Source organism: Dermacentor andersoni, chromosome 3, assembly GCF_023375885.2.
Source record: "Dermacentor andersoni chromosome 3, qqDerAnde1_hic_scaffold, whole genome shotgun sequence".
Lineage (NCBI taxonomy): Eukaryota > Metazoa > Arthropoda > Arachnida > Ixodida > Ixodidae > Dermacentor > Dermacentor andersoni.
This window is the reverse complement of record NC_092816.1, coordinates 160,123,922-160,148,229: the sequence shown is the minus strand read 5'-3', so window position 1 is coordinate 160,148,229 and position 24,308 is coordinate 160,123,922. Positions and strand designations below refer to the sequence as shown.

General features: G+C 46.3%; 1 protein-coding gene across 1 annotated transcript in view; it reads right to left on the bottom strand.

Moving 5' to 3' along the window:
* LOC126524550 (aminopeptidase NAALADL1-like) overlaps nt 1-24,308 on the bottom strand; it is a 56,066-nt gene that overhangs the window by 14,123 nt on the left and 17,635 nt on the right. The window contains exons 5-14 of the mRNA XM_055067368.1: nt 23,017-23,145; nt 13,893-13,987; nt 11,479-11,693; nt 10,605-10,695; nt 4,745-4,828; nt 4,588-4,673; nt 3,760-3,962; nt 2,108-2,171; nt 564-628; nt 375-469 (exon numbers count right to left, since the gene is read on the bottom strand). Of these exons, the coding sequence (XP_054923343.1) occupies nt 375-469; nt 564-628; nt 2,108-2,171; nt 3,760-3,962; nt 4,588-4,673; nt 4,745-4,828; nt 10,605-10,695; nt 11,479-11,693; nt 13,893-13,987; nt 23,017-23,145 (1,127 nt within the window). The remainder of the gene's footprint in view (nt 1-374; nt 470-563; nt 629-2,107; nt 2,172-3,759; nt 3,963-4,587; nt 4,674-4,744; nt 4,829-10,604; nt 10,696-11,478; nt 11,694-13,892; nt 13,988-23,016; nt 23,146-24,308) is intronic.

Here is a 24,308-nt window from a genome sequence, read left to right as displayed (position 1 = left end):
TCTTTATAGTATCGAGACTTGGGCGTTCGCCCGGAAGTCGTCTTAGGTTATCCCTAGGACGACTTGAAAAATTCTCAGCATAACCCTCTGAATTTTGCTCATTGATAAGCCCTTAGCTAGTCCAGAATAAACGTCACCTAAATGCATGACGTCATGGAGAGATGGTAAAGGATCCTTAATGAGACTTTGCACCTCGCATTGGTTGTTGCATATTGTGGCTTACAAATTCTGAGCGCGCTTAGACTTTACATTTGCTTTGTCCCAGAAGTATACCTTACCAATCCTGCTCATAATATTCCTCCCTTCAGATCCTTTACATTAAACTTATGATGTTCTGTGCAGAGGTTGTGGACACCGTATTTCGTTGTACTAACCGAACAGATAAACTGGCCTTCTTCCCGAGACTCTTGCTCCATTGTTCTTGCCACACGTCGTACATGGTCCTGTTGGCGTCCGCAGGGTCGCGCACCTGGAAAGCGTGCACGAGACTGTCTGTCAACGCAACAACAGAGCATCGGGCACCGTGCAGGAACTGCTAAGCTCTCATGCGAGTGGTTATTCACCCGTTTTGTTGCTTCTACAGCAAGATTCTCCAATGAGGGGCACGCCTTTGGAACCAACCGCCCACCTGCGAAAAACAGTCTTAATATGACCCAAATTTTTCGTCCGCAACATTGGTTTTGCTAGTAACATCGCGAAATTGCGTCTCGGAGGTAACTGAAAGTCCGTCTAGAGAGAAAACTTGCCTCATTTTGCAACTAACTGTTGAATGGCATTATGATCCTCTTTCAAGACGGTGACCCCTACTGTAGTAGTGTAGAGTGCAGCAGAGCTTGCTGAACACTTCGTTAAAGCTGATCGTAAGCCGCAAATAATAAAAATTTACCACAACCCCGTGACTCAAAACGAACTCTATGGAGGGTGGTGCTGTGGCCGTTCGGTGGACAAGAGCAATGCTTCTCAAAGCGCGCTCTGCTACTTGCACGCAGACGCTGGGAGCCGCGCATACGATTCGATGGCTCTTCTACTCTTACGCAAAGAGGTTATATTTTCTAGTAAAGACTGATTCGTACCAGTCAGTCGCACGTCGTCCTCTGCCTCCTTTTTTATGCGAAGCGAAGCTTTCGCGAAGCGGCGAATCGAATGCTCTAAATTTGCCCGTTTCACTCACGCGGCCGCGGCGTAAACTGTCGTGCTCACGCGTGATACGCGAGGCGGCAGACGCCGACGATCATCCAGCTAGCTGGTGTTCGCACGGTAGAAGTGTACGTGCGATTATGGCCTAATGAGTAGACAAATCGGGCTGCTTCGCTTTGGGACCGAGCTTCGATCCCACAATCAGGCATGCAATTCAGTAGCTTTTAAGATTTAGCTATTCGCCTTGAAAGGAGCAGCCGCAGCAGTCAGGGTAAAGTGGGCCAAAGTGGGCAGCGAATGCTTCGCTTTGAAGCTTGGCGAGAGTTGCGCTCCTTACGTTCCTTAACACTCCTCAATCATGAGGAATAAGAAAGCGGAAGGGACAGCGTTATGTATTCACGGATTTCCCTGGCAATGCTTTGACAAAACGGCAAACGTCGTAGGCGGTATCATTACCGAGCGTGCTGGCAAATGGGACCCTAATACGCCCCCATGTTAACGCTCAAGCTACCTGTAAGCTTGACCCGCACAAACAGATCCATGCCCTGCCCGCTAGTGGCACGAGCAGGTTAGCTAGCCTCGGCAAAGCCGGCATGAAGAGGTGTGGTGACGAACGAGCGAAATGTTCTAACCTGGCATCAATGCTGCCTCCACCAAGAGTTGCCCTATCATATATATATATATATATATATATATATATGAATGGTCGGTTTACGTGAGCACGAATACAAATCACTAAGTTTTGGGGGAAGCGTTGGTCACATTTGTTTAATTCGCATCAAGTTTTGCGATTGAGCTCCAAGCGACTCCACTGTGAAAAGGATTTTTATGCACTTGACGCCACATAACAAGAGCCGCAAATCCCGCTCTTCGGCGGCTCGAATTTCCCTATAGTGCTTCCAAAAACTCATGAAAACAACGGGCAATCTCCGAATAAGAGAGGATTGTTGCAATTACACTAATACTTTACCGGATGCACACTCGCTGATATCTATATAGGCGACTGCACGTGAGTGAAGCTCGAAGAGGTGTTGCTGCAGAAAGAAAAAACAGCAACGTGTTAGGCCACAAACGCACACGCATCAAGTACCGAATTGAATCAGGATAAAGCAGGCAAATTTATTGAATAAACCAGATTGCTTTGTTCCATTACCCACATGCATGGGGAACTTGCAACCAACACGTTAGTAGTAGTCAGTGTAACGGCTGATTCATCGGCAAAGAGCGGTTCTGTCTTTTCCGAGTGTCAGTTTGTCAGCACAGAACACTGAATCGCGCCATATATGCACGCCTTGCACCTTCAAAAACTTTACTCCAAAACTCCATTGTCCTTTTCACAGCGAACGCTCTTGCAACAGCAAATGAAGTCAGAAAGCTCGTCTTAGCGCAGTCCCAGCCTACCGACATGTACGCTCCGTAATCTTTTAACTCGCAATAGTTTGAACCAGACCAAGACGTGCTCCCTCATTCCATGGAGTTCCACGCATACCCTGTCTGTGAAGTGATGCCACTCCTTGAAATGGCTGTGGAAGTGAAGCGTACAATCAGATACAAAACACAAAACTGTGTAAAGCCAGGTCACTGCGCGCTTATCTATAATTTTTTAATGGCGTGCTAAAGAAGACCCGCTTGTCACACTCGCGAACTTCCAGGGACTTTGGTCACGCCTCTTGATGCAACTTACGAGACTGGCTACTTCGCTGCCGGAGCATCAACGCCACAAGGACCAGTAAAAGCTCCGGTCAATGCGTTTGTGTGTGCTCCCTACAGACCCTGCGGCACCTAAATGCATATCTAGTTAACTATGATGCTTTTACCTTAATTCTATACACTTCTTTTTTTTTTTTACATTCGGCACCGTCATCTTGGAATAATGGCGCTATCTGGTGCCTGATCGGCGCTCTGCCGCCATACTGGAATGTGCGGCCGGTTGCAGCAGCTCTTGGCTCGGCGATAAAATCCCTTTTGCCTAGATACATAACGGCGTTTTTGCGTGCCTGTGTCGGTTTTCGCGAGTTGCTTCTATCGGCAAAGGCGTTGAATCAACTGTGTATCGCTGGCTCTGACAAAGTCCACCGTGCAAACGTTGTGGCTTAGTGGGGCACCCCTCTGCTATGTAAATTTCTGTAAAACAGTGTCCGGTGGCTGCATCACTTGAGGATATTAGCAGATAAACGCGGGGATTGCTAGAAACCTAAGTTTTGTTTCTTGCGACACAAGGAAGTGGATGCTCTATGCACGCATAAATTATCATGAAATATTTTAATGTGCTTGCTGATTTCGTGTGAGAAGTACGTATTCCCTTCAGTATAAGTTCGAAAGCAGTCTGTTATCTTCCTAATTATTCACATACTTGTGAATAATTGCCTTAAAGTGTGCCTCAATCAGTGAGACGAAACGCTTTCCCGACTGCGAGTGAGGAAAAGCATGACTAGACAGTACTGCAGGCATGTAGCGTGCAGTACTGTGTTGCCAGTGCTTTTTCCTCACTATTTCATACGGTCGGAGCGAGAAATGTGTTTAATGGCAACTATTGAGATATGTGTGCCCATAGGCAAGCTGCCTGCCGGTGCACAATCTTCGCACTCGAACTGACTATACACGGGGCACGCGCGCACTTGCCTCGACCCACTCTGTGGAGCCCACTTGTCCGTACTCGCCGGCCGCCCAGCTGCACAGCAGCACACTACGCCGGGGCCTCACACCCCGTTTTTTCAGGCTCCCCAGCGCATGTCCTAGGGCGAGCAACGACGCCGTGTTGGGCGCCGGTTGCAGTGCTCCAAAGCCAAATGAATCTCGCTGGGCGCCCACCACTACGTACCGGTCTGTAACGAGAAAGCCAAAAAAAGAAAAGATCGCAATAATTTATTGGCGATCTGGCGGCAAATGCGAAAGAAATGCGCTACATTGCGTCGCACATCTTTGAGGTGCCGTAATAGCGATTAAAACCGCCTTCACTACACAGCAAGATGTTTCTCAGGAGCTCACTTGACACACACCTTGCCTTTTTCTGAGCTCTCATATCTCTAGCTCAACCACTTGACCGGCTTCCCACATTTCACACACATAAACTTTTTGCCACGTCGACAATCCTAACGCTAACGCATTACTAAGAGAAATCCTACGGATCCAATAACCATTTCGGAATTTATATGAATTGAAGTTTTCGTCAAGCGGTTTAAGAAATGTTAAAGTGCGTCATACGTAACGCGCTCTGCAGCCGAGCGATTACGTGCCTTTATTGGTCTGTTCGTAAAATTAAAAGCTAATATGGTAAGTTAGGAAGCACGTTCTTATGATTGCATTTTTTTTTCATTGGTTTCAAGGTCCAGCACCTTTGGTGAAATGAAAAGATGAACTGTGACAAATGTCACACCTATATTATCATCAATATAAAAGAAAGCGATTTATTAATGTTTTGCACGCATTTAATTTATGCTGTCGTCTCACCTGGTTCGACTGAGCCATGCAGTGTTGCGATGACGTTATTTATCTGCGCGAGCGTGAAGATATTGTTGACTCGCAGCCGCACCAACCTGCGCACCACAAGTAAGCATGATGATAATATCAGCGAATGTGACAGCAGACTCGGAGAGTTTCTTCGCACCTGTCAGCAGATGCGTCTCCCAGCCTGTAGGTAACGTTTCCCGTTAACTGGAACCGTTCTGGAGCTTTGGGACCTTCGAGTGATCTAGACAGCAGAGCATAAAGGCAGAGTTAGTACAATCAAGTATAGAAGCAAAAGGCTGTGGGCTAGGCACGAGAACACTTAAGTACAGCTAAGCATTGCTTAACAGTTTCTGTTGATTTAGCGCCGTCGTGGGAATAAAGCGATCCAGATGGAGTAATCCCAGCACTTGCCAGCCCGTTACTACTGCAGTGGTTAGGTGGGGTCAGGCGGACTCGTTCGACCCACTTGGCCAAAAGGGAAGCCGCAAGATTACGGCGTCAACAGTAGTTTGGTCAAAAATCTTATCTCTTGCATTCTTGGCGCTATAGCATGTCGTTCTACCGCACATTTGTACGTGTTGTGCACGACAGTGTTGCACTTCGCTGAAGGGCTGCGTATCTCAATTTCCAAACCATTCTATATCTGTCACTGCATACAGAGCCAGATCCAGTTGTATACGTACTGCACACGTTGTACATTGCTTCGGCAACAGCAACGGGAGTGGCCGGTGTCGATGAACTGGACAACAATATGTTTCGGGATCGTCAGCGCTTTTGCCGCGCTTTGTCGGCATTCTGCTCGCCAGTCAGGCTTTGTAGCGCTTCCGCTTCTCCTCTCGGTTCCAGTTTCGCCAACGTCATTTAATGCGACGAGCCCGTTTTGCGTGGGCAGCTGCCTCTCTACGTAGATTGCGAGTTTTTACGCAGCAGCATTTCCAACCAAGTTCTGTGACATCAGTGCAGACCTGCCGTAGTTGCTCAGTGGCTATAATGTTGGCTGCTGAGCTCGAGGTCGTGGGATCGAATCGCGGGTACGGCGGCCGCATTTCGACGGAGGAGAAATGCGAAAGCAACCGTCTGATTAGATTTAGCTGCACGTTACAGAACCCCAGGTGGTCAAAATTTCCGGAGTCCTCTAATACAGCCTCTCATAAGGCCTCTCATAAGTCCTCTCATAATCGTAAAATGGCTTTGGTACGTAAAACCTCATAATTTATTCAATTAATTCACCTAAATGGAGCACTCATTTTAGCCCAATAATTTGGTGTTATAGCACACTGAAGTAGAAACGCATTCAATTATTGTCCGTTCAACCACACCCATTTCCACATTAAAGAATGTCAAAGTTGGGCGCACACAAGACGAGAAAACGTTTTGCCGCCTGTACTGAAGGCAGAAATGCATTGCTCCTGTGTTTCCACCATCATTTTTGAATTTCAGGCTGCCAAAAGCGATTGAAGTAGAGCTAAAAATTAAGTAACCGCTTGAACGCAGATAGGAAGAGATAAAGAAGCGTGGAATGGAGGCAACCAAACGCGCTGATTTTTTATCGCTTTCGTACGTGCTCTAAAGAGCGCGCGTTGTGATGCTGTCACTCAGAATTGCGAGTTGCGTTTTGACCTTATGGAGGACTTCCAGTCGCCCACAAGGAAGTCGTAATGAACACGCTGAGATAAAATGCTGTTTAAGAAAATCATTACGTCAGAACTCATCTAACGATGACTATCATCGGTAAGGAAATTAGCAATCGAGCAACGTAGCGAACGACCATATTTTTGAAGTCACGTCTTTTTAAACAAGTACACTGGTAATTCTGAGACTTTCGGTGCTTCGGCTATGTTTCACATATTGCGATAACGCGCAAATTTGCTATTACACTCGCTTTCCAAGGCGGCCGATGAACATGGAGGCAAGACGATGACTGTATGATGCCGACGCAGTGAAGATCGCATGACGAAGGAAAGGTATTGATGGAATGAAAAAGCCGTGTAACGAGAAGGGGATCACAATAATGAAATGTCCAGGCTTTAATAATGACAATGGTATAACTATAACAACGACATGAGGACAATGAGATGACGACGGTAAGACAGCGGATGCATGATAGCGTCTGTGTGACGAGGACGAAGTGACGACGATGACTGGACAACGAAAGGACAAGAAAGATTGACGTCGATTAATCATTCATGTCGGTATGACGACGACGAAATTAAGACAATGGGATGATGTTGCTGAAGTGATTAAAAGATATAACGACAGCACGGCGACGACGTCATGATGCCTGTCGGATGACAAAGCTGGAATGACGACTGTGCAATGACCGCGACGGCATCACAACACCGAACACATGCGTGATATCCCAAGATATTAGACAGCTTGGACCGCTGGGTCTGAGTAGAAAGCGTGAAGACATGACGAGAGTCAGACCATGAAGTTGGAATGACGACGACTCAACGACTACGGCGCCGCCATTATGACGGTGTGACAGCGAAAGCACGACGACTGTGTGACGACGATTTCATAACGACGACGGCATGACGAGAGTCAGATCACGTAGAGAGAATGACGACGATTGAACGAACATCACAGCATCACTATAGTGTTGTGACAACGAGTGCAAGACAACTGTATGGCGATGGCAGCGCGACGATGATAACATGACGTGTGTGAGATGAAAAAGCTGCTATGAAGACAGTGCATGACTGCGACTACATAATGACTACAAGCCTATGCCTAGCGGCCCAAGCTATTAGACGACTTCACGCCACTGGGTCGACGTAGGAGGTGTCACGACGACGGTATGAGGAGAGTATCATGAAGCTGAAATATGGACAATGGTACCACCACGACGGCATTGAGACCAGGAGCACACACCAAGTGGCCCAAGCAGGTACACAACTTGGGCCATTTGGTAGGCGTTAGTGGACAGACAGACAGACAGACAGACAGACAGACAGACAGACAGACAGACAGACAGACAGACAGACAGACAGACAGACAGACAGACAGACAGACAGACAGACAGACAGACAGACAGACAGACAGACAGACAGACAGACAGACAGACAGACAGACAGACAGACAGACAGACAGACAGACAGACAGACAGACAGACAGACAGACAGACAGACAGACAGACAGACAGACAGACAGACAGACAGACAGACAGACAGACAGACAGACAGACAGACAGACAGACAGACAGACAGACAGACAGACAGACAGACAGACAGACAGACAGACAGACAGACAGACAGACAGACAGACAGACAGACAGACAGACAGACAGACAGACAGACAGACAGACAGACAGACAGACAGACAGACAGACAGACAGACAGACAGACAGACAGACAGACAGACAGACAGACAGACAGACAGACAGACAGACAGACAGACAGACAGACAGACAGACAGACAGACAGACAGACAGACAGACAGACAGACAGACAGACAGACAGACAGACAGACAGACAGACAGACAGACAGACAGACAGACAGACAGACAGACAGACAGACAGACAGACAGACAGACAGACAGACAGACAGACAGACAGACAGACAGACAGACAGACAGACAGACAGACAGACAGACAGACAGACAGACAGACAGACAGACAGACAGACAGACAGACAGACAGACAGACAGACAGACAGACAGACAGACAGACAGACAGACAGACAGACAGACAGACAGACAGACAGACAGACAGACAGACAGACAGACAGACAGACAGACAGACAGACAGACAGACAGACAGACAGACAGACAGACAGACAGACAGACAGACAGACAGACAGACAGACAGACAGACAGACAGACAGACAGACAGACAGACAGACAGACAGACAGACAGACAGACAGACAGACAGACAGGGTCAAACCGGTTGAAGTAGGCTAAGAATGCTATTCGCATTAAAAACTCACTGAACGCGTACGTAATGCTTCATTACCTTATGGCGCGTGGAGAGCACTACCCTTCCGGAGCCTAGAACATACACGGTATTTTTGACGAAGTGTCCTTATTCTTTTTGATGGTTTACTTGCCCCTAGCTGGGCGTAGGGGTAACAACACTCGCTCTCGACGACTATCTTTTGGCAAAACTTCTCCGCCTCAGGTTGACAGCAGCCTGCACACATTCACCTGTCGCTCTGGCGTAAGTTATTTGCTGCTCAGTGGGTGAGTGAGTGAGTGAGTGAGTGAGTGAACTTTTATTGGGGCCAGAAAAACGCGATAAAATGCGCAGCCGGATAATGCCACGATGGGACTGACAGATCTAGCCTGCGGGCCCGATCGCGGGTGCGCTACGGGCAGCATTTGGTCCTCAAAGTTGGGACTTCGCAGAAGTGCGTCTCACTCTTCCTAGGTGAACTTCGGGCCCGGAGACCCGCATTCCCAGAGCATATGAGGCAAAGTAGTAACCTCACCACAGGCCACGCAAGAACAATTCGGATAAATCTCGGGATATATGCTGTTAAGGGACGCCGGATTTGGGTAGGAGTTCGTTTGCAAGAGTCTGAGCCTGACCGCCTGCGGCCTGCTTAGCGTGGAGTGAGGCGGTGGGAAAAGCCTTCTCTCTAAGTAAAAGAATTTAGTAAGTTCTTTGTGCGTGATAGGAGCGTCTCTGTGTCTGGGGAGAGAGTCGCCTGATCCGAGGGCAGCGCGGTCAATGAAACCACGCGCAGCCTCGTGGGCAGACTCTTGAGGTTCAGAGGAACCGCCTCAATCGCCCCGACATGGGCAGGGAACCAAAGGATGGAGTGTACGGAGGTGTCACCGTGTTTGGCGCCTTTCAGAATTTGAATAAGTAATGTTCTATTCGCAAGCTAATTCACCCTTCGTAATAAGATGGCGCTCGCGTAAGAGTCGTTAAGCTCCTGACATTCCGGCCAGCCTTGGTCGACGAGTGAGCCCGGCTGGAGCGTTATGCATCGGCTTTTCTTGACTCTATACTTTAACCGCGTGGTCTGTTATTCGCGATCCTCTTTCAAATATATACAACAGGCGCCTCAACACTTTTTCGATATAAAATTGACAATAGAGGAGTTGTCGCTCCGGACACTCGCAAAACAATCTACCAAGCGATGCTTATCTCAGATGCATATATTTAAGTGGGTGGCTCTGTTAACACTTGCCATCAGACTAGGCCAGTGTGCTGAGACCTTTGTCCAGTGAGGCGTAAACACAATACCTGAACCTTAACGGTCTATGAGCGGACATGGCCTCTTATATAGCGAAAAGGCGGTTTCTGTTTCAATGTGCCTTGCACAAGCCAAACGCGCACTTTGGGAAGTAAATGCTACATTATTGTTCGCGTGAAGAACATTGTGCACGGGCGGTCACGCTTTCGCTGCACTGTGTAGCTAGCCAGATTGATATCTCCGTCTACAAAACTTTCCCGTAGAACTCTAACGCCGGATGAAGGAACAAAGTATCTACCATACCGCATGGTACTACGTACTTACAGAAATGCTGGCAGTATTTATTCCGTCGACGTGCCACACCAAATACGAACGTCGCTCTGCCACGATGCGTGGTTACTTGCACATGTTTATTCGCACACTTTTGTGGGCGTTGATGTACTTGCTTGCACATGTTCTGCTTAACATTACTGCTATCGCGCTCAGTAACCATGTTTTTCCCATGACTTAGTAATTCGCGTTGTGCGATGCAACTCTTCCCCAAAATGCGGTCATTTTCCTGCGCCAGACGGGCAATTGACCGGTCAAGTTCGGGGGGGATATTCTGTAAGTGGCCACCTAGTCGACATGCCCATATCGTCTGCTTTTGAAGTGCGAATAAGCTGCGGCGCCCGTCTTCTTCTGACGTGTACCCCAGCACAGCCAATGAGAACCTCAGCAGCAGATGAAATGGCCATGACCACTAGGTAGACACTTAGACAATACACTCCCCCCCTCCTTTGCTTCACCATCTTTATAAATCACGGCGCGCTGCCCGTATTTCACTCATTGCTAAGATTACTGGTCTTAGAAAATACTGGCGCATTATACCAACCTTAGCAGCAGTTGGGCGTCAAGATAGCTGATCGGTTGGCTGGGTATCGGTGGTAAGCCAGCGAAAGCAGGATCCATTCTCTCGGCTGACGCTGCATGATGCATGCCAGACAAGTTGTCTTTGAATGAGACAGATGGTACACAAGTCAACTAGTTCTGACTAAAAGCAAACCTACCAAAAGATACCGGTGGCACACCGAAGTCATTGAGACAGAAAAAGAGGGTGATCGGATAACAAGCGAAAGAATGTGCTGCAACCTCAATTCCACAAATTAACGACATAGCCAACGGCTGTGACATACAAACAAGCGTGAACATTCTTTTAAGGCCATAACCACACAATTACTTCACTTTCTTCCTTTATTACAACGTACAATGCTGATTTATGCTGGAGATAGCGACAAAATCAAAATACATATCATTGTACGTCCGAGAATAAAAAGCAGCATACAATAATTGTGAGAAAAACGCTATTCCTCGTCGCACACTGCGATCTGTTCTTCTAATGTGAACGAAAGTTCAGGGTATATCATGGAGTTGTCTCCGCCGCTCTTATTGGTTGCTTAACCTGGTAATGGCCACATCTGTGCTTTGTTATTCTCTGATTGAAATGCTTTTCTATGGTTTGTTTACTATTGAGTATTCATTATTTGCTTCAATAAATTATTTCATTATCTTAAAGAGAACAGAAGAAGGCAACGAGTTTGTGACAGCCGGGTCACAATATGTATTGAAGAAATACAAATAGATTGATCGCCGAAAAGAAGCTAACATGTCTTCAGAACAGTCAAACCCTCCACTCGCAAAGGGACAGTCTTCCCGCATGTAATAAAAGAAAAAGCACAAAAGGCCTGAAGGCCCGGGTCACAGCTCACGTATCGCAGGAACGCCTGGGGTGAGAGGGTCGCCGACTTTCATCATACTGTCCCTGCGAAGCACGGTTTCTGGCATCTCGGGACCCGATGGGAACATATGGGTCGAAGTGGAGCTTGTCGCATCGGACGGTCGGGAATCGGGGAAAACGAGGAGGCCCACGGCTCCTTTGCGAGCGCACGTGTACGCTTTAGAGGCCAACGTGGTCCCACCATGTCTAGAAAAAGACCACACAGCCGTCACGGATAAGCCTCGGAGCATTAGTTCCGACCTCCACAATTCAGCGCAAAGCGTCTCCCTGTCCCTTGCGGAGCGAGAAAAAAGACAAAAGAGAAATAGGTGACATGCGAGCTTAGATGACGCATTTCCGAGACAATTCTGCGCGGAGAGGAACTGCGTTGACAAGGCCGCCGCGACCTTGAGCGCATTACCGCATTACCTCGAAGCCGAACAGACGCTGTCACGATAGGCTTGGTTTGTACCACAACGAAGAACTCGCGCATTCTATACAGAAGCGAAGCGCGAATAGTAATTCAGCGCCCATTACCACGCGTTCTAAATATAGCGAGATGCGAATTCTTGTATGCATCCATAAAAGAAATGTCATCAATATCTTGATTTCAGTGAGACGGGTCATCTTGAAAGTGTTCTTAAAACAGCGCTATGGACGAGGACGAAAACTCGTGTCTGTACTTGTCGTTCGCGTACCTCTTTGTCCTCGTTCATAGTGCTGTATTAAGAACACTGTAAATATGTCCTGTTGTATGAGAAAATGGAATGAGCACTGACCGCGTAGAAGCACCGCTGAGATCATAATAATAGCAGTTAGAAGAGAGACCGCTATTCACCCGTATATTGAAGGTTACTTGGCGATACTTTGCAAAGCACACCTTGAAGAAAACGGCAAAGATTCGTGCAAGTACACTACACACCGGTAATTTTCGTTTTCACTTCGTTGGTGGCGTTGCGCTAGTGCTTTCCCATGTAACGATAGCTTTAAATTTGAGGAAAGCGTTCAAAAATAATTTTCGAGAGACGCACACTAAATATTCTTGCGCACAGCTCTCCCACGTATATATTTTTTTCATGCAAGTTCTGAGAAAAATTTTTTTGCGTTTTTTTTTTTAAACTGTGCACATTAAACCCGCCGTCATTGAGGCCAAACTCGCGCTACAAGATAGCTTCTAACGTTTGTTGCGCATAGATTTCATTATTTTTGAACGAAATATTCCAATACCTTTCTCTACCACTGAAAACTTTAAGAAAAGCCGTTTTTCTCCATTTCTTTTTGTCGCTGTTGCGCGTGAACATGAACTTAAAGAAGGCATGGTGTTTTCATTCTGAGTAGTCAGTTATACGTTTTGTCCCACTTAAACATTCGACCCACGATACACCAAAACAAAACAGGGGCCAGATGTTCGTATGCAGGTGGAGATCACGTGATGAAACGAGTCACATGCAAGTGGAAGCTCAATTTATGGTAGCAGCGCGCACAGAAGAACACTGGGATAGAGGGAAGGGAAGGCGCCTGCTTGTCCTTTTCTTTGTGTCATTTTTTGCATGGTATTATAAACGCGCAGATGTTCCGAGTTTCGCTTCCAGATCCTCGAAATCCCATGCATGAGCGTGACATCGACTGTCGGAATCGAGGGTGCTGGCGTCTCGATGATACAGGCACTGCTTTACGCTTTCGTTGGTAACGTATATGCGCACAAATCTTCCTGCGAAAAAGGCTTTCCGGGTACTCGCGCTAACTGCTGTAACGGATGAAATGTGCCATGGGCCTATCCGTATATGAGCGGCCCCTCAGACGCTCTAGAACTCTGAGGATCCTTTGGGATTTGCGGATCATAGCTACAGAACCGGTTCCCTCAACATGTATCTATGGATGCTCCACCGTAAGCTGTTAAACTTCACTGCACGGAGGTCCCAAAAAGTTCCTTAGTGAGAGAGCTCAATTTTGTTTATTTCATAAATCAGTCGCCGCAAGGGCTGCCCGAATCTGTCACTACAGTTACTAAGTCTTTCGTGTGCTGCCTAGAAAAAAATGTATGCAAGGTCGACTTCAACTTCATTCCCTGCCTTATTTGCGTGCGTCGAATGTTCAGCAACGACACTCATTCTTTTCCATTTTAGAGACGGTGGGTCGTAGGACATCGCGACCTCTAATACTGTCAAGAAAAATAAAAAAATTAGGTGAAGTGTGGAGCACACAAGGGACACACTAAAGACACAAGGGGTTATTTGGAATCTAATACGGACCGTGTTTGGGCATCAGTACCGCTAGACATACGTACATACATACGTACGGTTCTTGCATTGCAGATCATGATTGGCAGTACATCGCTCTTGCCGTGACTTAGAGCCACTGGACAATCAAACAGTTTTGCGAAATCCCAAACATAACATTCATTACCTGGCGAGGCATAGGCATCCGGTGACGCTGACGTTGAGTGCTTCCACCTCGTCCAAGTCCTCGTGCGTAGCTCTATTAACATACACGAGACAGCCCTGAAACACAGCGATGCAAAATCGTACAACCTTCATGCACACTTATAGCACAGCCGTTCAGTGGTCCCTAGTTGAATATGAAATTTATTGGCAACCAGGGACATGTTTACTCTTGGCTTAACTTTAGCTTACTCCAGCAAAACATACAAAAAGCGTGAAAGAACCTGCACATGAGCAACCTTTTTCGTAGAAGAACCATGACAGCTCGATTGACTAGCGAGGCTAATGTCTGAACGGTTTTCTCGAGCGTACGTGACCTTTACAGTGTGTGTTCTGCTTATTCTTTGATATTTGTCATCTTACTCATTTTTTCCCCGCTTTCCTCCCCTTCTTCTTATTACATTACATTTCTATGTTTCTGTCGCTTCCTCATATCTAAAGAGTAGACAGGCTTCGTGCCCCTTCCAGTGTCAGTTGCCAGCCTGCTCCTCGCTCTCTTTTTCTTGTCAAGTGTGCACCTATTTTCTAAACAAATATGATTAGTAATAGTAAGAATAACAATGTTAATAATAATGCGACGGGCTTATAGAATAAATTAGTGGCATAAACTGTCTTCACGAGCTTTCTAGAGGCAGGAGCCTTCAATTAGGCAAAGAAAAGCAGGCACTCAACGCCATGTTGTGGAACCGAACTAGAACTGAACCGAAAAGTGGAGCTGAGCCGTTATATTCAGCTGAACCGGAAGCGACTCGAACCGTTATTTTCTCGCCATCTTGGAGCTGAATCTGAAGCGAAACTTATTAGAGGAACCGGTCCCAACTGGTTTGAGAAACGACTCAGAAGGCCCTGTTGACCTAATGAAGGGCCCGAGAGAGGCAAAACGTTGGGCGAATGCCGAAATCCTCCTGTGGTCGGCAAACGAATCCCGTGCTAATACTCAAATTACTTCAGTTAACCTGAAATCAGTTCAGACACTCATTACGTGTTCAATTTTTATCCAACCAAGGCTGCTTCTTATGCGACAAAAATGCGGGCATTTGCGCGCCTCGCCCACAAGGGACAATAAGGACGCAGCTTCTTGTGCACAAGACGAGGACGGAGAAAAGGCTGAGATACACGAGCGGGCCAACACATGAGCGGGCCAACACACGAGCGCTCGTGTGTTCGCCTCTGCTCTATCCTCGCATTGTATACAGAAAGCTGCATTCATGCTCTGCCAACATGGCAAAACCGTCAATTTAATGCACAATAAGGATTCCGTTCAACTTATTCTGTTTTAAGGCCATAACCCATTGGCCGTGCTGCAATTGCAACGCAACCATACTCGTGAGAGAAATGTATAGCGTTGAAAATCCTAACAGGCATTTCGGTTGTGCTTGGCGTCACACCGAATCAGGAATCGAAAACGATCCGTTAAATTTACAGACAAGATATGTACGCGAATAACAAATATGTTTATTTAAAGCTCCAACTAATTTTCAGTGTAGCTTAAGTTTGCTCTACTTCGTACAGGTACACTTGCAGTGATACCCCGTGATTGGTGCGGGTTGATGTGACTGCGAAATAAGAGAAAACGGTAGGTACTCTTTGAGTGCAGTGCCGCATGGCCATAAGATAATTAACCTCCACGAACTGTACAGCAAACTACAAAATGGCACAAAAAGTCAGTACGGTGATAGACGCATTCTTGCGAACGCCAGAATCTTGATAACCAGAATCTCTAACTTACTTGAATTCATTATGTACGAGTATCTTCAGAATGTTTCTTGTCTGTATAAGTGCCAGTACATAGGCACGTGCGACCTTGCGGAATGACAATTAAGTTTCCAGCGAAGCTCTTGCATTCGAGAAGGTAAACGAAGAACATTCCGCAGTTGTCTGTCGTTAAACAACATACTTTGAAACGTTGCCTGCATATGACGCACCCGTTTGAAGCCTTGCCCGTAAATAACGCTTTGTTGCAGTTATCAAGTAAGCTTTAATGCGCCAGTTGCACTTCGCTCTCCGAAAAGCGGCACGACGTGAATCCAGTGAGCACACGAACACAACTTTGCACATTGGTGAACGCGGTTTAAAATGAATCCGGCAACTCCAAGACCTGCGACGTAAAGCTATATCTCTCACATATACTGCTAAATCGCCTCTAATTTGTTTTTTACAAAAGCAGTAATTGACCCGCGCACACATAACTTCGCATGCATTGGCAATCAGTGTCCACACATTTTCACTAAATCTGATTTTGTGGCGTACTTGGTTCTTCCGGGGCAAGAGGCTAAATTCTACGTCGTTCGTAAAACACACTTATCAAGCTCTGTAGCGCTGAAATATAGGTAAATTAATGCGAAGGCCCGAATTAACGAAGAAAGCTTGAGCTCCTACAGATCATCAATAACCTACCGCTTATTTACGAAGATATGGACAAGGTGCCTCATTGAGTTTACCGTATAACGCAGAAAACGCCTAGTACGAATCTGATATAACGCATAAAATGTAAAAGAGGAAAGGGTTCAGTAATTATGTGGAATGCTCCTAATTATTTCAGAAACAGTAAAGTTTCTCCTTGCATTAGACATAACATATTAAGCCCCCTCCCCACATTTTTCCACCAAATGTAAGGTCGGTCTAACGTAGAAGTCCCCCGGGACACTTGGAAACAAAAATGCCGTGCAACACTTTTGCGCCTTTGCTAAAGGAAGATTTGACAAAGGCTGCATTCAATCCACACGCATTTAAACTTCCCATACAAACTTATCATGGCGCTTCTTCTCGGAAAAATTTGATATTGCCGGCATACATTCATCTCCCAAGGCTGCAGGCTAAATACTGCGCCATCGTAAAACCCAATTATACCGCACTGCCCGGTGCGCTTGAATACACAAGTTACTGCAAAAGCCGCAATTACCCACACATTTCTAATTTTACCTACGCATCATACATAACCTTCCCTTTTTTTCCACCAACTTCAGGCTTGGTGTAGGAGTAATTGATTGTTGATTTTAAATATTAGGGAGAAAAAGATGAAAAGAAAGGAAGATTTCTGCTGACCGCGTTGTAACCGAGGTAGCTACATCTTCTGACATTTGATCAGCTGTCAGCAGTGTATGTAGGATGGGGGAGGCGGGGGTACAGGGACAGAGGAAAGAAAGAGAGGACAGAATAGGAGGAAGGAAACTAGTTAAATATTGAACTGTGTGGTCAAAATAATAAAAAAATATATTATAAAAGCGACTATGCCAACATGAAAATCCATAGTTCTGGATTTTCCAGAACTATGCTGTTACTTCTGCGCAAGTGTTGATTAGCCTGGCAAGCTTGGTGTGAAAACAGTAACATGGCGAAAGAAACGAGGGTTTAGTAAATAGTTTCATTCCTCCTAATTAAGTCAGAGACTTTAAAATTTCCTTACGCACTGCGCTTATTATGCTTCCCCTTAGCACCAAATTTAAACTTTGCGTGGAGTTCGCTCGAGACATTGAAAAACATTGCTGATAAGGGTCGTATGAAATCTCCAAACACCGCCTTAACAAATATTTTGCGAAGGCTGTATCAGATGCATACGTACTGTTTTGCCATAGTAGTTCCCAATTTTTGCCAAGTTTGATCCCAGTTGTACGGGTAATTTTGCCGGCAGCAGGCTAAATCTTGTGGTGATCGTAAAACATTAACGCTCCGCATCATTCGAATACGTAATTTATTTGAAAGGCCGCTATAGACCCAGACATACTGAACTTCGCCTAGACATTACCCATATCGTTGCCATTAATTTCACGAATTATGAACAGTCGGCTGGTTTTTTTTACAGAAGATACGGAGTAAATCAACTACGAACCTCTTATAACCGACGCAAATGACAATAAAACAAAGGTTCAGTAATTATTTGCCATGCTAATTAGTCCAGTAACATATTTTTGCCGCGAATTACACTTAAAATTGCTCCCTCCTCCTACATTTTCACCGAACTTGAACTAAGTGGTAAACAAAATTCTCTTGGGGCTCTGGAAAACAACATGGATAATGGCAATGTAATACTCTGGAACGCTTGAACAAGCTAGCTTCTGCAAAAACTGTAATTTGCGTACGCTGAAAGAACTCGCAGCATGAATCATACTTTAAGAAAATGTAAACAACATGTCTGGCATAGTTCACAGAGAATACTGGGAAAACGAACTATAGGCCTCGTGTAAACATGAAAACTCTGAGAAAACAAATGCTAAGTATTTTCAATGGATGGATGGATGGATAAAACTTTCATGTACGTCCACAAGGTTTAACGCGACACGGGCTCAGGTCTCCCACGGGGGAACGTCAAGGTCTTGTCTCAACGCCGCCTCAACGGGTTTGCTGGACTGCCCACCTCTGGATTCCGAGGTCATAGCTGCGCAGAGCGCATGCCCAGCTCGACGACAGGGTCTCCGGAGCAACTGCCATCCCTCCTATAACTACATTGCACTCCCACATCAAGTGTTTGAGTGTTGCTGGTCCTTCCGGGCACAATTTGCGCGTGTTGTCTGATGCTTATCTGGGAAGAGAATTTCAGACGGAATGGATTAGGGAAGGTGTCCGTCTGGAGCTGTCTCCAGGCGACGGCCTGCCTCCTGTTCAATTTGGGATTCGGCGGTGGGTATATCCTTCTGGCGTTTAGAGATGCACTAGTTATGCATTGTATCTGGTGAGTCTGTCCTGTTCTGCGCGAGGAGTATTTGCTATCGTGCGAGAGGCGTTGCCCTGTTCGGCGCGGCGGGTCATGTCTCGCGCCGTCCGGTGCGCCGTCTCGTGTAGGTTCGAGAGCGCGTCGCCTTCCGTGGTGACGAGCGCGGGGAACTATATGATCCCCGAGCTCGCGGTTTTGGATCTGCCCGCTTTGGCGAGAATGGACAGGGCTTCCTTGGAGATGATACCTTTGGCGTAATTCTTTACTGCCCTTTGCGAGTCGCTTAGTACGACTTCACATTCCTGTTGTGTGAGGGCCAGCGCGATCGCTACTTCCTCCGCTATTCCCGAGTGTTTGGTGTATTGACTGCATGCTATTCTGATTTTGCAGTTTGTGTCTATGACTACGGCGGTGTATTTTTGGCCATTCGGATATTCGGCTGCGTCGACAAAGCGTGCGTTCCTCTCCCTGTCGAATGAACGGTGCAGTGCCTCGGCTCTTGCCTTTCTTCTGCCTCGGTTGTAATCGGGGTGCACGTTTCTTGGTATGTTTACCACCGTAATGGCGTCTCTGATTTTGTTAGGGATGTTCGGCTATTTCTTCCAGGGTGTTGTGCATGCCTAACTGGGCCAGGAACTCGGTGCTCGTCGATTCCGGGAGGCCCAGGGCTATCTTGTACGTTTTCCTTATGAGCGTGTTGATCTTGTTCTTTTTCGCGACGTACCAGCTGTGGTAGGCGGCTACGTAGGCGATGTGGCGGACAACGAAGGAATGGATCAGTTGAATGACGTTTTCTTCCTTCTTGCCCGCGTGTCTGTTCGTTATCCTCATTATGAGTCTCGTGGTGCTGGTGGCTTTGCCTTCGATCATACTCACGGTTTCGCCGCTAGCTCCATTGGCCTCAATGATGATTCCGAGGATTTTGATCTTGTTCACTTTGGGGATCGCATTTCCGTCTTTGGTGTACAGGCCGATTTCCTCGTACTCCCAGGGTCACGTGTAGCTCTTTGGTGGCATGCCTCTGCGCATGGACCGGTAAAGAAGTAGTTCGGACTTGCTCGGGGAGCATTTGAGGCCCGTTCCTTGGATATACTCTTCGACTTTGTGAATGGCCGTTTGTAGTGCGTTCTCAATTTGGCCGTCACTGCCGCCGCCCGCCCAAATCGTTATATCGTCTGCGTATATAGCGTGGTGGATTCCTTCGATTTCCCGTAGTTGACTGGGGAGACCCAGCATGACTAAGTTGAAAAGGAGCGGAGATATAACTGAGCCCACGGTACATATTTACTCAACGCACTTGAAACTTTCTGTAAACGACACATATAGCATGGTCCTTATTTTGCCAAAATATCACATTGCTGCCGTCTTTAGTCCTTCTAAGTAAGCGGGAAGCTTCATAAGTGTTCCATATACCTTCTTTATATTAAATTGTCGGGTTTTATGTGCCAAAACCACTTTCTCATTAAGAGACACGCCGTAGTGGGAGACTCCAGAAATTTCGACCACCTGGGGTTCTTTAACGTGCACCTAAATCTAAGTACACGGATCTATTACTATTATATGCATAGAGGGTGTCCCAGTTAATTTGGACCAAGGTTTTAAAAATACCCAAGAGCTCTAGAGAAATCGTAACGACTGCACAGTAGCCGTAGTCGTATGTACTTACGGTCAGTATTTTTTCATGACGAAGTATTACTCAATAAATGACTTTTAATTAGTGAACTTTTTCATTATTGCTTTAATCGGAAAAATATCAATTGTAAAGTTGTAGGGCACCTCAAATAACCTCCGAATCAAGCATTTGTTTAGTGGTCAGTTTTGCTTCGTTGGTTTTTCCGAGAAAAAACGAAAGCGCACGAAACATCCAAAATACCAAATAGATACGCGCTCGCACGCCGCTACTCAAGCGCTTCTAAGCGAATAGCCACGGATACACGGCTTTACTAGCGGCGGCAGCTCGATACAGGGCTTCACGCTATGTGATGGTCGCGGCATCAAGAGAACACGCCGCTGACGCATTGATAAGCGTAGCGGAGCCTTGTACGATGCGGCGACAAAAGAATGCTGCCGTGTATCTTTCAATGGTTGCTTGTAGGCGCTTGAGTAGCGGCGTGCGAGTGCGCATCTATTTCGTATTTCGCGGGCTTTTGTTATTTCTTGGAAAGAACAACCAGGACCACTTCACGAGGTTACACCAGGTTACACAAGGTTACACCAAAGAAGCAAAACATTGTGACTGGAAACATGATGCAAACGAAATACTGTCACTGTATATAGGATAAGAAAGAAGTTAAATGGACAGTAAAGTGAAAAATGATTTCTTCTGCATCAGTAAATTACCGTTCTACAACACCAAAAACACCACTCTTACAGCGATGAGACGTTTGGTAAGCCAGAAAAAGCGCAAGAACGAAATACGGGTGGCGACGCCTACTTAAGTTCCCGCACCTGGGAGCTGTGACGTCTTGGATTTTGATGGCATCTCCTAGGGCCTACTAATTATATATAGCGGTACAGATTGACTACAATGTGTTCTAAAGGAACCAAATATTAAACATGGCAAGTTTCGGGAAGCCTTATTCAGCCAACGCGGCCGAAATGCGAAAACATACTTTGGTATTCCTCACGTCACGCTGACGTACCGACGCTGGGGTTTCCGCGCGAAATTCAAATACTGATACTTAGACCTTCATTTTCTCATATAATAATCAAGCTATTTTTTTTAAATGACTGCCTGCAGGGTTCTCAAGCAATGTTTCAGTAGTCTAAACTGATTGATTGTTTCGCTTTAGTGTCTCTTTAAGGTTGGCGCAGGGACGACGTTATTTTTTAGCTGGTTCCAGTCCACTATTGCGCGCGGAAAGAATGAATACTTGAAGGAGTTGTCTCTTTGCCGAGTAGCGTATCCGGACGAGAAGCATATGATTTCAGTAATGTCAGTCTTGTAATGCCCCTTTATTTGTGATTTGTACCATTAAACCCGAACAAAGTAACTAACCTATATTTGTTGATATAAGAATTTCAATCGCGAACAACGATTTCTTTGTGCTAGAAAAGAAAAGTTTGCCCTCTTTTAAAGCTCTGTAACGGAAGTTCTCGTAAATGTGTTATAAACAAAACGCATGGATCTTCTCTGTACCTGTTCTAGTTTGGTGATCTTAGCACCTAAATAACCAAGAGGCTTCAAAATTAATCTGTAGATCGCCTCAAACATTTCTCACATTTTCTCGAAATATGAATTTCGTGCGTGATCTTTTTCTTTATTTCGGATAATTGTGAGAACAGGCATATATAACGTTTACTAAAGATTCCTAGGCGCGCTCACAGCTTCGCTGTAACAACTTGACTGCGTGTAAGTTTAAGGTTGTGGAAATAACAGAACCTGCATGGGCGCACAGTTACAGCGTGGTTGCCTGCTATACAAAAGAGTACAAAAGGTGGAATGACAACACCTGTCACATGGGCATTTGCCGTAGCAAATTTTAATTCCCCATCAATGGTCATTCAACTTTAACGCACAAAGTGAAAGCAGGTGTGAAGCAGCTTTCTGGCGCAACTAAATGAAATTTAGTGTTTTCAACGCATTGGGCAATGAGCGGTTTCGAAAACAAATCACAGTACGCCATCGCGCACGTCTCAGGTCACAATGCATTGAAGTTGTTGCGGAATATTAAAGACGTCACCCGCCGTGGTTGCTCAGTGGCTATGGTGTTAGGCTGCTGAGCACGAGGTCGCGGGATCGAATCCCGGCCACGGCGGCCGCATTTCGATGGGGGCGAAATGCGAAAACACCCGTGTACTTAGATTTAGGTGCACGTTAAAGAACCCCAGGTGGTCGAAATTTCCGGAGTCCTCCACTACGGCGTGCCTCATAATCAGAAAGTGGTTTTGGCACGTAAAACCCCATAATTAAAAAAAAATTATTAAAGACGTCAGAGATAAATCGGTCCGTGACGCGTCATCACAGAAATAGACTATCTCTCGCTGACGGAAATTCGAGGCTGAGGCTGAAAAACGTTTCCTAAAATTTTCATTCTGCCCTATTCAGAACCGTAAAGAAACCGCATGAACCAGTTTGAAACCTTGATATATTTGCTCCGGAATGAACCTGAACTGAACCGCAAGATATCTAGAACAGCGCATCCGTACTCCAGCCAAAGACGAAAGCTTTTCGGTGTGACACCCTGCTTAACGCAACATGGACGAGTTCATCAGACAGCAGTAACACCAAGAACCAAGACACGGTGTTTAGACTCGATGCATCTTCTCTCCTGCAGTTGCAGTGTCTGTATTGCGCCAAGTGTCAACAGTACATTCACAATCCCAACTCTCCCAAGTAGTTACCATGCGAAGAACAACGGCCGTGCAATATGGAACCACTGCTCTGGCAGCACACTTTCCTACTCTCCTCTCTTGTAGCATGAGGGAACGTGCGTACCATAACATCTCCTGGCGGCGAGTATGCGAAAAATGCAGGTCCGATATCTGTGTCGAGGCCCTCAACCGGCTTTTCATGGGCAGCGGCGTCGAGAAGAACCTCGCCTGTTGTACCGTTCAGGAGCTGCACCTGTGCAATAAAACAAGGTATCGTGAAATGGCTACGCTTTATCTTCTCAGTACATAAACAAGAAATACATAAACGAAACCTCTCAGGCAACGACTAGATCAAGCAGAAACAACTGCCGATCAGCAGCCGTGGCCATTTTGGGACAGGGAGAAGTATGTCACTTTATAATTTCTTTAACCTTTATCGTTTCCAAATCGCCGCCAAGTGTCATATTGAATGCTCTCATGATGTGATACGCTCCCAGGTAGGATCGCGCAAAGTACATGAAACCTCAACAACAAAATGATCTGTATAGCGAAGGATTAAACTATGTCCCGGCCGAATTCCTATCTTTCATGTGCACTGTGAACGCCTGTACAGCGAAGACCGCTACAACAAGTGTGCCTGTACAACGGGATGATTTAGGCGCCCCGATAACTGATTACTCGCTTTACAACGAACGCCACGTTCTCTTCCTCCGCAGAGGCCACTCAGCTGCGCTCTGCACTAGCGTTCACGGGAGCGCCAGGGACGCTCTCCGCAAGCGTGCCGATCACAGAAAGTGCTACAGATTTTCTGTACAGCTTCACGAATCACGAAACTCATGCGCTGCTTGTTTTAACAAAACAGTATAGGTGTGACCGCTCAGGAATACGTCGCACTTGATCACGACGTGATGGTGTTATCGTAAGTGATGACCGACTTTGTATTGAAAGCCTTCTTGGGCGGAAAAGACGCAACTGTTAACGAACACAACAGAATGAGCGACGGAACATGAAGAGCCTGTACACAAACAAATATTTCGACTTCATGAAAAGCGACAGCTGCATTCGACGATGTGCAGCTTTATGTGGCGTCACTCCCACGTTTGGCCGCGGAGGATGGTCTGAACCTCGGCGCACTGTGGACGGTTACAGTCGCACTTACCGAGAAACGATGTGTGCGAAATGAAATATCGACTTATTTCACCCGAATGCATGTTGAATAAAGGCCTTATCTTGTCGAAGGTGTCTAGCCAGCTCTATTGTTAGATGTACGGTGCGCGATCTTTACAATGAATCGCCTCGTGTAACAGAACATAAGATATGTTGGACGTCCCAGGCACCCAGTTATAAAGGGCTTTTTCTGTAGATGTTATCTGCGAGAATGTACTTCTCTGATTCCGGTTCCGTAAAACGCACAAT